At 31.9% G+C, this 16,391-nt stretch overlaps 3 protein-coding genes and 1 long non-coding RNA gene across 5 annotated transcripts in view; 1 reads left to right on the top strand and 3 right to left on the bottom strand.

Annotated features, from left to right (window-relative positions):
- Positions 1-403: 403 nt before the first annotated feature.
- On the bottom strand, positions 404-4,370 carry LOC131846424 (NEDD8-conjugating enzyme UBE2F-like). The gene is made up of 3 exons (XM_059195757.1): positions 3,932-4,370; positions 2,718-2,879; positions 404-2,027 (listed from the first exon to the last, which is right to left on the bottom strand). Exons 1-3 carry the CDS (start codon positions 4,202-4,204, stop codon positions 1,914-1,916), a joined length of 549 nt encoding a protein of 182 aa, XP_059051740.1. The 5' UTR covers positions 4,205-4,370; the 3' UTR covers positions 404-1,913.
- Positions 4,371-5,463: 1,093 nt separating this feature from the next.
- Positions 5,464-7,415, bottom strand: LOC131846208 (uncharacterized). The gene is made up of 3 exons (XR_009357671.1): positions 7,335-7,415; positions 6,760-6,834; positions 5,464-6,377 (listed from the first exon to the last, which is right to left on the bottom strand). It is a non-coding gene; the product is annotated as an uncharacterized LOC131846208 (long non-coding RNA).
- A 2,323-nt stretch (positions 7,416-9,738) lies between these two features.
- On the top strand, positions 9,739-13,415 carry LOC131846269 (vacuolar protein-sorting-associated protein 25-like). 2 transcript variants are annotated; one of them, XM_059195635.1, is made up of 3 exons: positions 9,739-9,903; positions 11,970-12,334; positions 12,856-13,415. In XM_059195635.1, exons 1-3 carry the CDS (start codon positions 9,854-9,856, stop codon positions 12,966-12,968), a joined length of 528 nt encoding a protein of 175 aa, XP_059051618.1. In that variant the 5' UTR covers positions 9,739-9,853; the 3' UTR covers positions 12,969-13,415. The 2 variants fall into 2 exon arrangements, with proteins under 2 accessions (XP_059051618.1, XP_059051548.1); XM_059195565.1 differs by lacking the exons at positions 9,739-9,903; positions 12,856-13,415 and adding an exon at positions 9,910-11,170 and having other exon boundaries at positions 11,970-12,060.
- Positions 13,416-14,960: 1,545 nt separating this feature from the next.
- Positions 14,961-16,391, bottom strand: part of LOC131849730 (solute carrier organic anion transporter family member 4A1-like) — a 34,882-nt gene continuing 33,451 nt past the window's right edge. The window contains exon 11 of the mRNA XM_059199880.1: positions 14,961-16,293. Coding sequence (XP_059055863.1) covers positions 16,050-16,293 — 244 coding nt within the window. The 3' untranslated portion in view covers positions 14,961-16,049. The remainder of the gene's footprint in view (positions 16,294-16,391) is intronic.

Here is a 16,391-nt window from a genome sequence, read left to right as displayed (position 1 = left end):
TATGAATTATATACCCTTCACTTACAATTTATCGTATAAACATTGAACGACTAGTGTTTACTCCAAGAGGTAATTACAAAAAACACACTAGTACAGCGAGAACTCGATTATCCGGTATATGATGGTCGCGGGTTCGATTCCTCGCACGGCACATTTGTATTAATCTGTATGATTGTTTGTATCGGTCTGTTTTCTATCTTATAATATGTATGTATTTACAAAAAAATATATATATATATGTATTTGTAACAGTTATCTAGTACCCATAACACAAGCTTTAGCTAGCTTAACTTGGGTCTGGCATAACATAGATGGCGCTGTATGAGATTTGTCTGTCTTGAAATTATTATTATTAGCTATCTAAAAACAATGTACACTTATAATTTTTTTTATTAAATTTGATTGCCATTGGTAATCAGGAGACTGAGAATTCACTAACTGATGTCCGGATAATCTCATCTCATCTGTACATACATCATAATTAAAAAGAGATAGTTATCACATTTTGGAGTATTTATATAATTGTATCTAAAATTGTAGTACTTTCAATTGTCATATAAAATTGATTTTAACATGCGAAAGGTGAATTTAAATCTTCTCTACGAACAATGTCACTAGTAATTTTTATAAAAAATACCTATAATTGCGATTTAATACAAAATAAAATGTTGTAATATATGAATTTGCTGTCTAATAGTAGAATTAAATGCAATCTACTATGGGACCGTCCATTCATCACGTTGTTTTTTTAGCATTTTTAACCCTTCCTTATTAATTAAGAAGCCAACATGGAGCTAACATGCTCACTATTAATCTAGTAAAATTTTAAAATAAAACATGATGTGACCAGTTTTTGCAGAATATATATAAAATTAAGTCCACAAATATGTGAACAATAATATTCAGAAAGGAATTTGATATAAGTTGACGGGAAAGAGATGAAAAATTTAAAAAAAGGGTTGAAAAACACCTTTTTTCAATATTACTCAATAACGGTAAGAAATATGAAAAATAGTTTTAAATAAAAGTTGTAGAGAAAAAAATTCTGCACAAAACAGGTCCTCTTCATTTTTTCATTATCTGCTGTTTTTTAGCCACAATAGCTTAGGATCATCCTAAGCTCTTAAATAAGTAAAGAGAATAAATACCTTCCTTAATACGTTTTTAGACTAACAAACCCAAAATCTAGTGTATTTGTAATACCTATAAATGATCTTAAAATTTTTAGATTACTCTTTAAATACAAGTATACATTATAATCTAGCTAACCGCCCCGGATTCGCACGGGCCTGTTATACACATAAAACTTCCTCTTGAATCACTCTATATATTGCTAGAAAATCCGTTGTGTAGTTTAAAAGATCTAAGCGAACAGACAGCGGAAGCCACTACATTTTATACTTTGTAAAGATTTTATTCTAGCGAAGTCTAATATTACAAGTCGGTATAGAAATCGCGGGTTTGACGATAAAATAGATACAGTTGGGGTGTTGTAGTATGATATCAGATACCCCCTTCTAATATTTCATGATTTTTAACCAACTACCCCTCTTTAGAGCCTCACGTGTTAAATGGACGGCCCATATGCATGCTATCTCTCACAATATAGATCATAGAATTATTAACATCCTCAATCAGTAATAATTTAATTATATTTACAAATTCTTCAATACCGTAAACATAGAATACAACAAACGAAAGTAGATACGAATTGTGATCAGCTCTTCAACTACTAATAGTGCGACAATGTTATAAGTTTCTAAAAATCTGGAAGCATTTCATCTATTTCTTTATTTAAGTTTTCCATTGAATCACATATTAAAATGTCTTGATTTACAACAGTAATTGAGAGTATTTATATAGAGCTAGTGAGACAATGTTTAAATTTATTTAATTATTAATATCACCATGTTTCATCTTTTATTCTTAGCTATATATTCCTGTACTTTCGTTTGAAACTCTGTTTTGTTCTTATTGTACATTTCTGCTGCTTCTATATTGAGTGGATCCTCAAAATTCAATAGGTCCTGAAAGTTGAAACATAGTCTTTGTAAAGGTGAGGTTTTACACTTATGTTTGTATGGTAAGTGGTAAGAACTATTTATTTGTATACTCAAGTAAGTATTAAACTGTAAGCAACTAACTATTGTTAATTTTTTAATCATACAAAGTATATTAAATGTAAGATTACACAGATGTTTAAAAGAACAACAGGCAAGTTTATTGCCTGTCCTTGACTGAATTTGTATTCAGAATTGGCAATAGAATAAACAAAAATCTAATATATAAACTATTGAAAGCTTCTTAAAATTATAACTTGTAAATAATGTTTATTCTTAATAACAATATTTTTTTTTTATGTGACATTACAACAAATTACAACAAACAACAGTGAATAATGTTTAAAGCCATATTTTTATAAAAAAAAATCAGTATAGATCTTTAGAAACTTCATTTAATAGTTTATTTCTCTGTAAGGCACACACAATTCAAATTGTAGCATTAGGTCAGTTTACATAGTAAAGGTATTGTGGTATCAAAGAAATTCCTGATGTGCATCTAGTAAGTTTACTTAGGAGATGGACACGTTTTTTTTAATAAGTGTGTTTACCAAAGTTATAAAATCAGTAAAATACACATATGGATCACATATTTCAGTAATTTATTGCCCTCACAGTTGTGTCTGGGAATAGCTATTAACAATAAATTTCTCATACCGTAAATAATGAATTGAGGCCCCAAACAACGTCTTTAAGTCTCCGAGTTGGTGCCCAGCCATGTTCATCTATAGAAGTCTGTCTTAGTAAAGATAAGCAAATGTCCCCATCTAGATTTATGTTGGGGTGCCAGAGCCTCGTCACACATTTTACTTTTGGTGGCTGAAACATACAACAATATTATTCAATTAGTAAAGAATTGAGATTTGTAATACCAATAGTATTGGTGCTTAAAAATAATCTTATTATTACTATTATAAATGCAAAAGTTTGTGAGTATGAATGTTCCGAACTTTCTCACAAAAAAACTTGGTTTTTTATGAAACTCTACATGAATATAGCTTATATATCAGAATAACAGTTCATGAGGGTGATACTGGTGGCACAGCTACAATAGTATTTTCAATACCATTTCAATTAAAATTTTTTTTTGTTTATAACATAGGGGACAAACGAGCATGAGGCTCACCTGATGGTAAGTGACTACCGCCACCCATGAGCACCTGCAACACCAGGGGAATTGCAAGTATGTTGTCTGCCTTTTAAAAAGGAATAAGCTCTTTTCTTGAAGGTTTCAACATTATATTGTTATAGATTTACAAGTTACTGGTTTTTTTTTGCAACTGGCTCACAAAAGGGAATTAATGGAATAAGTTTTTAACTGAACAACCTGGATAGACTGTCAAATTGTTTTTTTATGAATATAGAATGATGCTTCCTCCAGTGGAGAGAACCAAGCATATGGCCTACAATAAATTAGACAAATGGTAATTGGTTACCAGAGTATATGGTCACATGCGACACAGGTCAGTCAATTCATTATGGTTTATTATTAATGAATTACCCATGGTTTTCAGGAGAACCGCATGGAGGTCAAACATGCCTCTTTTGACCATGAAACCACTAGATTTAATTATTAACGGTTATTAATGTGGACTAATAACCCAATTGTTAGCAATGTACCATGTCAGGTTAACCTCAATGTGGTTCTCCCTGGAAAGCATCGAGATAAATTGCTGGTGAATTAGTTATGATGGGATATCTGACCTGATCTCATGTTCATCTTATCATCCACTGGTGCCCCGCCAGCGTAAACCGTTAGCGCAGGTGGTGCACCATTCCATTATCATACATAAAAAATATATTCTCCCCTATATTAAGGGTTATTTACCAATTACAGTCTGTCCACTGGTAGCTGTTATATATATACTTACAGCCATATTGTAGTCGTCGGTAACGTATACACTGAATTTGAATTTGCCACCCAACCAGTAACCTTCGTCGGGGGTAACAGTCAAAATGAACTCACTAAGGACGTTGGGGTCCTCGAAGTGCACGGAACAAGTCAGCGGCAAATTCTCATTCATTTCCTGCACCTCTTTCACTAATAGTTTGTCCCTCACTGATATCCTTCGTAAAGGTTCATTAGTTATGCCGTTATTGGTTTCTGTATGTTCTTTTTTTAATTTCCTATTAAGCGTAATCATTTTATCTATTCTATAAATAATTCACAATATCTAAAATTTAAATCATTAAAACATATCAACAGTAAAATAAAATAAAAGTGAAGTATGCCTTTTAATAATCAAGAAAATATGCGAAAATTGGAACTGGAAAACGAAAAGTTGCAGAAATGTTGTTAAGAAATGAAAGCGAAACTGACTGCAAAATGACATTAACGTCAGTAAAGTTATCAAAGCAGAGTTAACTACTCTTTAGTCTTTCCCTTTATATTTAGCTTCTCTGACTTTTTGGCGGGAAGTCAAATAGAGCGGGTGTTTTAAATATTTTTCCTTTATTTTATATTTTATTTATATTCAATAATTTGTATATATAGGTACAACTAACATAATTTGTAGTTAATTACAGTCCTAAAATGGGAAGTAAGCGCAAAAAGCGCAAAGCCGATGATAATTGCTCCCCAGAAAATTCGAGGGATGTCGACAGTCCAGATTCTGACTCCTCAATGGATGAGGATAAGTATAAAGTTTTTAAAATCGATAATTACTGTCGCCAATATCCTGAGGATGGAGGAAATTTTGAATATATAGTTATTTATGAAAGTACCGATACGAGGCCTTTAGGCGACAGAGACCTTATGTCCCTTGGCGCCTGTCTTAAGCGCCAAAGCAAGGGTATAAAACGTTTCAAGAGAATTAATAAATATAAAGTTGGAGCCATTTTTGAAAGGCCAGGTTTAGCCAACATAGCATTAAATAACACCAAAGTACAAAAAGATTTACATGTTAAAGCCACAATACCTGCAACATTAACAGAAATAACAGGGGTCATAAAAAACGTACCTATATACATGTCAAACAAAAGTATTTACAATGGTATTTCCAGCTCCAGAGACGTCGTCTCGGTGCGCCGGTTTATGCGAAGAAGTCGTGATGAAGATGGTAACACAAGTTTTCTGCCCACCCAATCAGTCGCCATTACCTTTGCCTGTCCCACACTCCCTACGAATGTCGATATCAACTCATGGTATTTCGAGGTAAGCGCTTACACCCCACCAGTAACACAATGTTTAAAGTGCCTGAGATATGGCCACATTGGTAAATTTTGCAAAAATACTCAACGTTGCTCAATATGTGGAGAAAACCATCATTTTAAAGATTGCACTAAAAATAGCACAGAAGCTGTATGTCTTCACTGTAATGGTAACCATATAGCTATCTCAGCTGAATGCCCAATTAAAAAGAAGAAAATACAAGAAAACAAAATAAAACACAAGACTGTTCCTTTCTCTAGTTTATTTAATGAAAAATCTTTTCCATCTTTAAACACTAAAACTAAACCTACTGACAATATTAACACATTATTGCAAAATGATGACTTTTTAAAACTAATCATTGCATCAGTTATTAAAATTATTTCTGTTAATAAAACAGATGACTCTCCCTTAAACTCAGAAGGCATAAAAAACATAATTTTAGATACTTTTAAGATTTCCAGTACTAACACTAATTAATAGTATCTCTTTAATGGATAATATTTTAAATATTATCGAGTGGAATGCCCAGAGCTTGATAAATAATAGACTTGCTTTTACTTATTTTTTATATAACAACAATATACATATCGCCCTTCTTTCTGAAACTTGGCTAAAGCCTTTCAAAAACTTTAATATCAAAGGTTACAATATAGAAAGATTAGACATTGGTAATAATCATAATGGTGTAGCCATTCTAATACAAAACAAATTGAATTATGACAGATTAAATACATATCACGATGATTCTTTGCAAAATATCGCTTTAAAATTATATTTGAAAAATGAAACAATTTCTTTTGTTAGTTTTTACAGCCCTACATCCGCAACGTCACGTAACTTTACACATTTACATTTAGATAACTTATTTAAATCTATCCCGTCACCTATGATAATAGCGGGTGACTTTAACGCCCACAATACCACTTGGGGTTGCTCTAGAACCGATTCTAGAGGCACTATTCTTCTTAATACTATTGAAGACAATGATCTTTGTATAATTAATAATGGTCAACCCACTACTGTAGGCTCTGATATATGGAGTCCAAGTGCTCTGGATCTTACAATTGTTTCTGCCTCTCTGTCACTCCGATGCAATTGGTCTGTACATGATAATCCTTTAGGGAGCTATCATCTTCCAACCATCACCCACCTTTTATGTAACACTGTAAATACAAATAACATTTCCATTAATCATAGTAATTTTTTTAGGCCAAATTACAATAATGTAAACTGGCTTGTATACCAAGAGACTGTTGATAATAAATTATGTAATGAATTTAATTACGATCCTTCCACCCCTTTAGACTCCTATAAACAAATGTGCAATATTTTAATAGAAAGCATTAACACAGCTAATAATTCACATGGAAATTTAAAACATTCTTTAGTCTGTAATCACAAGACAAGACTTTCTTTGCCATGGTGGAACAATACTTGTTCTCAAGCAATAGAATTATGTAAGAAAACTTACATAGATTTTAAAAATAATCCCAATCAAGAAAATTACATAAGATTTAAAAGACAACAGGCAATCAAAAAACTTACTCTCAAAAACGAAAGAAATGCCAGCTGGTTAAAATTCTGTGAGTCGATCAATCGGCAAACTCCTCTATCAGTTATCTGGAATAAAATGAAAAAATTTAATAAAACATTTAATAACAACTGTTCACTTATATCTTCAGACACTGATTGGATTTCTCCTTTCTTAAGTAAATTTACATCCAAACCGTCAGCCAAAAGTAGACCCAACATACAGGTATCATTAAATAATAATAACAGCTTCATTATAAACCCTTTTACTATAACAGAATTTTACAGTGCCTTAAACAGCAGACGTAACACAGCTTTCGGTCTTGACAATATCTCTTACAAAATGTTAAAGACATTATCATCCAATTCTAAAAACACTTTGTTAATGTTACTTAACTCTCTTTGGAATACTTCAGAAATACCACCCGATTGGAAAACAGATTGTCTGATTCCTATTCTTAAATCAGGCAAATTGATAAATCATTCAGACTCCTATAGACCTATAGCATTAACATCTTGTATGAGTAAACTTTTCGAACAAATGATTAAACAAAGGTTAGAATTTTATATAGAATCAAATAAGTTATTACCTTCAAATCAGTTTGGCTTCAGGAAAGGTTTTTCAGCTACAGAGAGCTTAAATCATTTAAACCTAGATATTCATCGTGCTTTTGTAACAACTGTGTAGTAACAATATACTGGTTTCTGTCTTCTTTGATATAGTTGGTGCTTTTAACAATGTTAATCATCATATTCTAACTAATGAACTGCAAACACTAGGAATACCAGATAAGTTGATTAACTGGATTTTTAATTTCCTACATAATAGACAAGTCTATGTTAAGTACAATAATAATTTATATGGTCCACAATCTTCATATATAGGTGTATGTCAAGGGGGAATATTGAGTCCACTGTTATTTATTTTGTATATTCATAAAATTAATATTATTCTTGGTAATGAAGTCAGCAATTTACAGTTTGCTGATGATTTAGCAGTTTACTGTTCAGGCTCAAATATTCATATAGTAGAAAATAAAATAAACAAAGCTCTAAAGAAATTAAATGTTTATTTTAAATATTTACAATTAGATATTAGTTTAGATAAAACTAAAGTTGTTATATTCAGTAGATCAAGAACTTTGCATGCTAATATTAATTATAATGGTAGCATACTGCCTGTAGTAGCTGAAGCCAAGTTTCTTGGTGTAACATTAACAAAAAATCTATCTTGGAATAAGCATGTCTGTAATATATCTGATAAAGCTTCTAGAGCTTTTAATATTTTAAAATGCCTTTCCAAAACATTTTGGGGGGCTGATCCAAAGATTTTACTTATGTTGTACAAATCCATAGTCCGTTCTCACTTTGAGTACAGTTACCTTTGCTTTGCTTCCAACCCCACACTCTTAAAAAAATTAGAGACAATCCAAAATAATAATTTGCGTCTAATCACTGGTGCAATGAAAACAACTCCAATAGTCTCTCTCCAAGTAGAATGCAACATTCCATCTCTGTCATTAAGATTCAAATTTCTTAAATTTAAATTCTTGCTAAAATTACATAGCTTTTCCAATAATTCACTGTTACAAAAAATTACAGATTCTCAAACCATTGCTTCTTCTTCTAATTCCATAAAATTCCCATACATTCTCCTTGATTTCTCTGCAATGAAAACTATAATTGAGCAAAATAATATTCATGTGGCAAATAATAAGTGGGCATGTTATGAAGGGACATATGACAGTAAATTTTGCAATATGACAATAGAAACAGATAAGAACTTAAAATGTAAAGAAGAAGTTTATGAACATCTTTCTCAATGGCCTTCATTTAACACAATATATACAGATGGTTCAAAAAATGACCAAGGTGTGTCATTAGGTTTTTACCATAGCGACATAAAAACTGGTTATGGATTTCGATTACCTACCATTACTAGTATATTCACTGCCGAAGCCTTGGCTATTTTGCAAGCTTTGCATTATATTAACGAAGACATATGCGCTAAACCTCATAATCAGTGGCTTATCATTAGTGACAGCATGTCAGTCTTATCAGCGTTGCAAAATCATTCATTTAGTGCCAAAACAAGCTATATTATTTACCAAATTAAAGAACTATGGACTGTTTTGTTTAATAAAGGAAAAGAAATTATATTTACTTGGATACCGGCACACAAAGGTGTGACAGGTAATGAAGAAGTAGATTACCTTGTCAAAACTGTCAATAGATTGGGTGGCGAGTCTAAAAAAATTTTCTTACCTTGGCAAGATTTAATTCCTGAAATTAGGAAAAACTTATTAAAAAATTGGGAAGAAGATTGGAAACGTACTACCAAAGATAAAGGTACTTGGTATGCAGGTATAAACAGTACTATTGGCAAAAAACCCTGGTTTATTCAGGGAAAAATATTTTTAGAGAGAAGATTTTATACTCAAATTTGTCGACTGCGATTTGGACATTGTAAATTCAATGCACATTTACACCGAATGAAGATCATTAATTCTCCGATTTGTCTTTTATGCTCTAGTAACGAAAATCAAACATTAGAACATATATTTTTTTATTGCCCGGCCTTCAATTTAAACAGAATTTTGCTCATTGCCAAGCTTCAAGAACTATATAAGATTATTCCGCCATCGCTTCAAGAACTATTCAAATGCACTGCAACTTTTAAACCAATTTACGACTTTATCATAGCAACTATCGGAGAATTATAAACATTTCAATTATGGACACATACAAGGACTTAACACAAACTTATAATTAATGAAAAGATTTGGCGATATCGCCTTGAAGAATTTTTGAATTTCATGGAAATACTACTGAAGATTAGGCTGTATGGTCTCGTACCTTTGCCTATCCACTTGTGGATAAAATATACCACTACTACTACTACTACTATTTAGCTTCTACAGTACGGTAGTGTTAATTGCTCTATGTTTAATCTATTCAAGGTTCCTTGCATCCAGAGCCTTAAAACCAATTAAAAAGAATATAGTGACATGATGCGTGAGTCATGATCAGCTGTGTTATTAAAATAAGAAGAAATACTATATAAATATTTTCAATAAACTATTTAAAAAACAGCAATAACTGGAATATTATGGGTGAAATATCGTGGCCTTGGCAATATAACTTTCCTCCCTTTTTTACGTAAGTAAATCTTATTCTTATTCTTAATTGGTAACTTAACAAAAACATGAATAATTTGAGAGATTCGTGGAAGTACATCGGTGAAGGGAACGCCCATATCGTCATCGAGATATTAAACACAAACTATGTACTTCGTTTAAAAAAAGAACACGGTAAACGGTTCGATTTGGATAGAATGCAAGAGTCGGTGGATTTCGTTAATATGGTCATGTCGCCTTTACTATTTGGCGGCAACGATATTCTTAATCAAATTGTCCAAATTCCGGCTGAACAACTCAAGGAATTAACCGAGAAACTTTATGACATTCGTCCTGAACATAGAAGATATAAATCGACATTGAACTGCTTCGCTATAAAGTCTATTAATTTGACTATGATTGATCCACATAGTGTTACAAATTATTGTATCGAAATTAAACCTAAAGAAGGCTACATTACGTCGAGTTTTAAAAATATTTCAAAATGCTATTACTGTCTAAAACAGTGTCTTAAACATGAAGAAGGACAGATTAATAATACCAGCAGATACTGTCCTTTAGATTTGTTTTCTGCAGACCAAACTAGGATGAGGAATGCACTCCTAAACTTGATAGATAATCCACAGAATAACTTCAAGTTATTTCTAAACGGCAACATAATTTATAATGACAAATCAGCAAGAACTGATTTTGATACAATTTTAAGAAACATGCTTGTGTTTGATAGTTCTCTTGAGTTATTTCTGAGTTTCATTATAGAAATATTACTCGGTAATAAGAATATTGTGGCCAATGATGCCAATAAAGCAGTGCAGGAGAACACAAAAATGGAATATTGTGTTGAAAATAGTAAAATGGAACCTGGCGCGATATTATACAAACTTTTGCATCTTCAAAAGTTGTCAGAAGATAAACAAACTTATTCAAATATAGATAGTGATGATTTTGAATATGTTAAGAGCATTTTAGACCTTTTGAAAGTTAATGCACTTGATTTGAGTGTTGAAGAAGACAGAGAAAAATTCTTCTCCATGTGTGAGTCTGTACATTTAGGTATGATATCAGCGGTTGCCAAAGACTGCTCTATAATGTTAAGCTTTACACCAAATTATGATAATAATTACCCATACATTGAAATTGGGGGACAGAAAATATCATATCGATTGTCTATCACAGATTTAGAACCAAAGTCAACGAAGACATTACTTAAAAGAAAAGTCACAGAAAGAAAGTTACTTGATTTATATAAGAATATGGAACCTAAAAGGGATTCATAATAAATTGACAGTGTAAGTATTATATTGAGAATGTTGATGAATATTAGACATTTTTCACTATATATATATATATATATATTGTAAATAAGATAAAGTTAATCCTAAACTTGCCTAATAATAAAATTGCCATTTACCAGAAACAATAGAAATGTGGTATTGTTGAATACAGGCCACATAGTCTATGTTATATTTATAAAGACGAGTCTATGGTCTCAATGATTGATGCTGAAGCTTACTGGTACGGAAGAGAGTATAAATATTATTACAATGGATGAGTCTTTAGTCTCAATGATCACACACACATTTCAGTCACACACACACACAGTCATTTTAGCTACCAAACAGCTGTGGCTAGTAGCTGTAAGCTGTGTTTTGGTTGAAGGGTTGGTTTGGTTGTATCTCTACAGCAGTTATTTTACTATATTAATAAGAGAAATATTTTAATAAAATTTTTCTCTTCGTCCATTGTCAACTTAGACTTGACAAAGAGTAATACATTCTTATTATTTTAGCAAATAAACCTATATATCGAAATTCAAATTCAAAATATCTTTATTCATGTAGGTATTACAGACTCTTATGATATGTTAAATCTACCGTCAGTTCAGAATGATTTCGAGATGAGATGAACTGACTTGAAACTCAACTTGTATTCTTTTTAAATAAATGTTGTACATGTTTTCAAGAATATATTAATATTTTTTCCCAAATCATTTCTGCCAAATTTGAATTTGAATGACAGATTTTTCAAATTCAAATTTGGGAGAAATGATTTGGGAAAAAATATTAATATATTGTTTCTTCTTTCCAGAATTCAACCACACACAGAAACTAGAATAAAGCAGTTAGAGGCATGGCATCAGCTCATTGTAGAATATTTAAAGTCCACAAAACAATCCACCATAGACATAAGAAAATCACAGAACACTCCGCTATTCAACAATACCTCAATTAATAGAAAGTTGTCACAAGAAGCAATTCTAATAATACTTGAGGATATGGCGAAGACTGGTCGAGCGGCGCCTATTGATAAGAGTAAAAATATATGGGAGGTCTACTGGCATTCTCTGGACGAGTGGGGCAATATGATATACAGCTGGGCTAGTAATAATGGTTTAAATAATTCAGTATGCACTATATTCGAATTGCGCGAAGGTGAAAACACTGTTGATGAAGGTAAGACTGATTTTTTAAAGTTTTAACAAAGTCAATCATCATTAAATAAAAAATGGTAGCCTGGTTCTCTCGGTAGATGTTAAGGAAATTGTGACAGATGACTGAAGTCAGTTTGCTTAGCTGAAAATGACGAATTCACCAGGAATCAACAACGAAAGTTTCAGAGGGACGGTAAAAATAATACCCCTGGATAATTCAAACAACGCCATTTTGTCCCAAAATAAATAGAGCTTGTGTTATGGGTGCTAAACAACTGTTATAAACACTACATTTTAAATACATACATAAACATCCTAAACACAACATCATTTTGGGATATAAAAAATAGATTATAGCTGATTGGGTAGGTCTGATCTACCCGATATGCAAACAAACTATCATAAAAATCTGTAAAGCCGTTTCGGAGGAGTTTGGTAACAAACATTGCGACACGAGAATTATATATTAGATTAACAATGTTTTACAACTAAACTGAAAAATTGCTGCAGTGTACTTTATATATATTTTGTCTTCTCTTGCAGAGTTCCACGGTCTTGATGTAAATATATTAATAAAAGCGCTAAAAAGACTGGAAACAAAAGGTAGATGTGAATTAATGGAATTCGACGACAATCAGGGTGTGAAGTTTTTCTGATCCACCCCTTGTTGTTAACTGATTACAATCAATTACTATAAGTACATTTATTTTCAAATATAAAAATGTTGAATGCATTTTGTTAATTTATAAATATTTTAATGTTGCAATATATTTGCCTAAATTTTATTAATGTTTTTCATTGAAATTCTCATCGCTGTCTCGATGTAGACATCATTTTGAGGAAGGTTTATTTAAATCAAATGTTTATTGACTACCTGAAAGTAGCATATTAATGCTTTTTTGTGAGGTGAAATGCTGTAAGATTTACTTAATTTTCTTATTACTAAAGTCATACAATTCCACCACTCTCGAAGGATAAAATCAGAGGCTATCTGCTTTTGTTTATTGGATGATAATGGAATGGAAGCAGACGGCTGTCTGCTGAGCAATAGCAGGCGGATGCATGGGGGCATAGGGCACCAGTGGAAGACAAGATGAGCATGAGGTCAGGTCAGTTAGCCCATCGTGGTAAATTCACCAGGAACCTATCATGATGACTTTCAAGGCACCGCACATGGTATGTACAACTAGCAATGGGTTAGTACACTTTACTAACAATCCTAGTGTGCCTAGTATTATAATAGTCTTGTCTGTGGCAGTACTATAATGTTTGTAATCAATAGACAGGCATTTTGCATAAAGGGAGGAACTTGCCTGGCTCCCCTATTCTGATGGACTAAGATATTCGGAGTGCTTTCGAGCCAAGAACTGAAAAGAAACACGGCTCTTATTCTTTTCAAATCAGTTCGTACAATTACAAAAATATAGATTTATTATTAAATTTAATTACGAGAATATGACCACCATCATGATTTTTTGCATACATCCTTGTTTGTTGAATAAAAACACACAACAAAATTGGAAATGTTTTATTTCATCCGTGTAAAATTGTACAGGTTCAAAATTGACTAATTATATTAAATTAACACGACCATCTTACAATTTACGTACATTAGAAACATTGTAAAAGTGAAAAAACTGTCATATATACACACATTGTAATTAGAACATGGAATGTTAAAAATTTGGGCAGTAATTTATAAAAATTTATCAACCGTTGCATTTGCTATTTTTTAGTACAGTCACTTGCAAGAATATAGAGTAGTATGTGGCGAATTTACTTATCATCGTTGGCTAGTTACAACGCTAAAAGGAAATTGTAGCCTTGTCATTTGAGACCGAATCTCTTCTTGTATTCACATCACATCTGTAAATATCCCTACTACAATATACATAATGTAAATAGGTACATAAAATCTTTATTCGTGTCGAAAATATTTCAAACCAAATGCAATAAACAAATATGCGTGCGAGGAACTGAACATGCGACTAAAGTAAGGTGTGCATACCGCTAGACCACTGAGACCACCAATGTGTAGAATAGTGTTAGACATAGACACCTATATAAATACCTATGCATTGTAAAAAACTGGATTTAAAAAAAAAGTAATTCAATTGAGTTTCTTGCCAGTTCTTCTCAATTGGATCTATATACCGAACTGGACGGTAGGGAAAAAAATTCTAATGTAAAAACTTGACGTTCATAAGCGGCTAAAATATCCTACATGAATAAATGATTTTTGAATTTGAATTTGAATTTGTAGATGATATGAAATTATCCAAGATAACAACTATGCTCGTAAATCTAAATAAACATAGTTATGTTTATTTAATATATGTTGATCTTTTTTTAAATCTCAAGAATATTACTGATTCTAGAATATACCATCTCTCTATATTTTCACAAATGTCTGTATTCTTAAGTTTAGTGTATATATTAAACAATCAGTCTTTAAACAAACGCTTTCAACAACTATTGATATTGTAAAACACAACAAATAACTATCTTAACTTAGACAATGTACATAGTAAAACGTCCCTACCTTAATTACAATTAAAGATTTAAAACTTTGATACTATACGTTTGATTATTATTTTCATTCAATATTGTATACTTAAGTAATAGACTTCTGTTGCTGGATATTGTATTGCCATCAACGGCGGATACAGGGGGAGGGAGTCATGGGGGTCATGACCCTCCTGAGACTAGGACTTAGGTGGACCACTAATTGAACATAATGATTTTATTTATATATTTTGTCACCATACAGATTTTATGTAACTACAAACCTTCAATATTTAGTTAATTATATTTAAATAGTGCTTCTCTGGATGTCTTCAAGAGAAGATGGCAATATGTACGTGTATATGTACAAGTTATTATGTGTTAAGTTTTTCAAGTGTACAATAAAGAATAATATTTTAAGTACAGTACTTACGTGCATTAATATAATACCTACTTTTTACTTGTATCTATTCTTACCAAAATTAAATTATAAGTTCTTGACTTGACCACGACTATGTGACCCCCTCCTAGCGCCAAAACTGGATCCGCCCTTGATTGCCATTCCAGAAGACTACGTTTGATAAGTCTTAAAACGGTTGACCGAAATATATATAATTAATACTAAATACAATCTTAGCTATATATTTTATAAACTACGACATCACAGATAATTTACAACAGAAGTAATGCATTTTGAAATAATACAACAATTTTACATTCATTACAATTCGCCAGAACTTAATACTTTGATGCATATTCATTATACAACATAATTATGTATATATACAAATACCTAATACTTAATTATAACAGGATTGTTGTGTATATAAAACATACAAACATACGCACAATTTATTCTCAAAAGAATAAAACATGCTTCCATGTCGGTTTATTAAAATCTGATCTATTATCTACATTATTAGTTACTAACAAAACAATGTGCTAAATTACAGATCAAACCAAGCTTCTAGTTTGTTAGTAATTCTTGGGAATGGCTTTTAAAAGAAATTACAGGAATTACCTGTACTGTACCTAATCTTGGTGGCATTTGGGAAGCTGCAGCATATACTGCAAAACAACCGGTCCAACAGCAATTTTCTACTAATAAATATTTGTATAATAAAACAAATAACATGTATATACAACACAACATAATATTACAGTCTTATTGTCTAAACGTACGAACACAAGAAAGTCCTATATATGTTCATTTATGGATGCTGAATTCGAACCTACAAATGTTCGCTGCACTCTAATGCCGCATTACAATACCCGTTACCGACTCTTTCCACTGTGCCATTGGCGGCTGTTCCATTCGCGAGGTTACCGTTTGTCTTCTCAGCACATACGACTAGATCCACTGAAGGTACTACTGCGTTGGCAGTCTTACCCCCGGGCGGACGGTAGAACCACCACGCAAGGAAGAAGAACAGGACTGAACAGAGTTTACCTACAAGGGCTAGCCCTAACATGTACCTGTGAACAGATAAATATAGAAGAACTTTAAAATATATCATGACTGCTGTTATATATTATACTAGCTGTACCCGCGACTTTGTCCGCGTGGAATTTAA

This window comes from Achroia grisella, unplaced genomic scaffold (genome assembly GCF_030625045.1).
Source record: "Achroia grisella isolate CSIRO2021 unplaced genomic scaffold, CSIRO_AGI_Agris_v1 utg1056, whole genome shotgun sequence".
Lineage (NCBI taxonomy): Eukaryota > Metazoa > Arthropoda > Insecta > Lepidoptera > Pyralidae > Achroia > Achroia grisella.
Note: the sequence above shows the minus strand (reverse complement) of the source record. Positions and strands in the feature narration are given on the sequence as shown.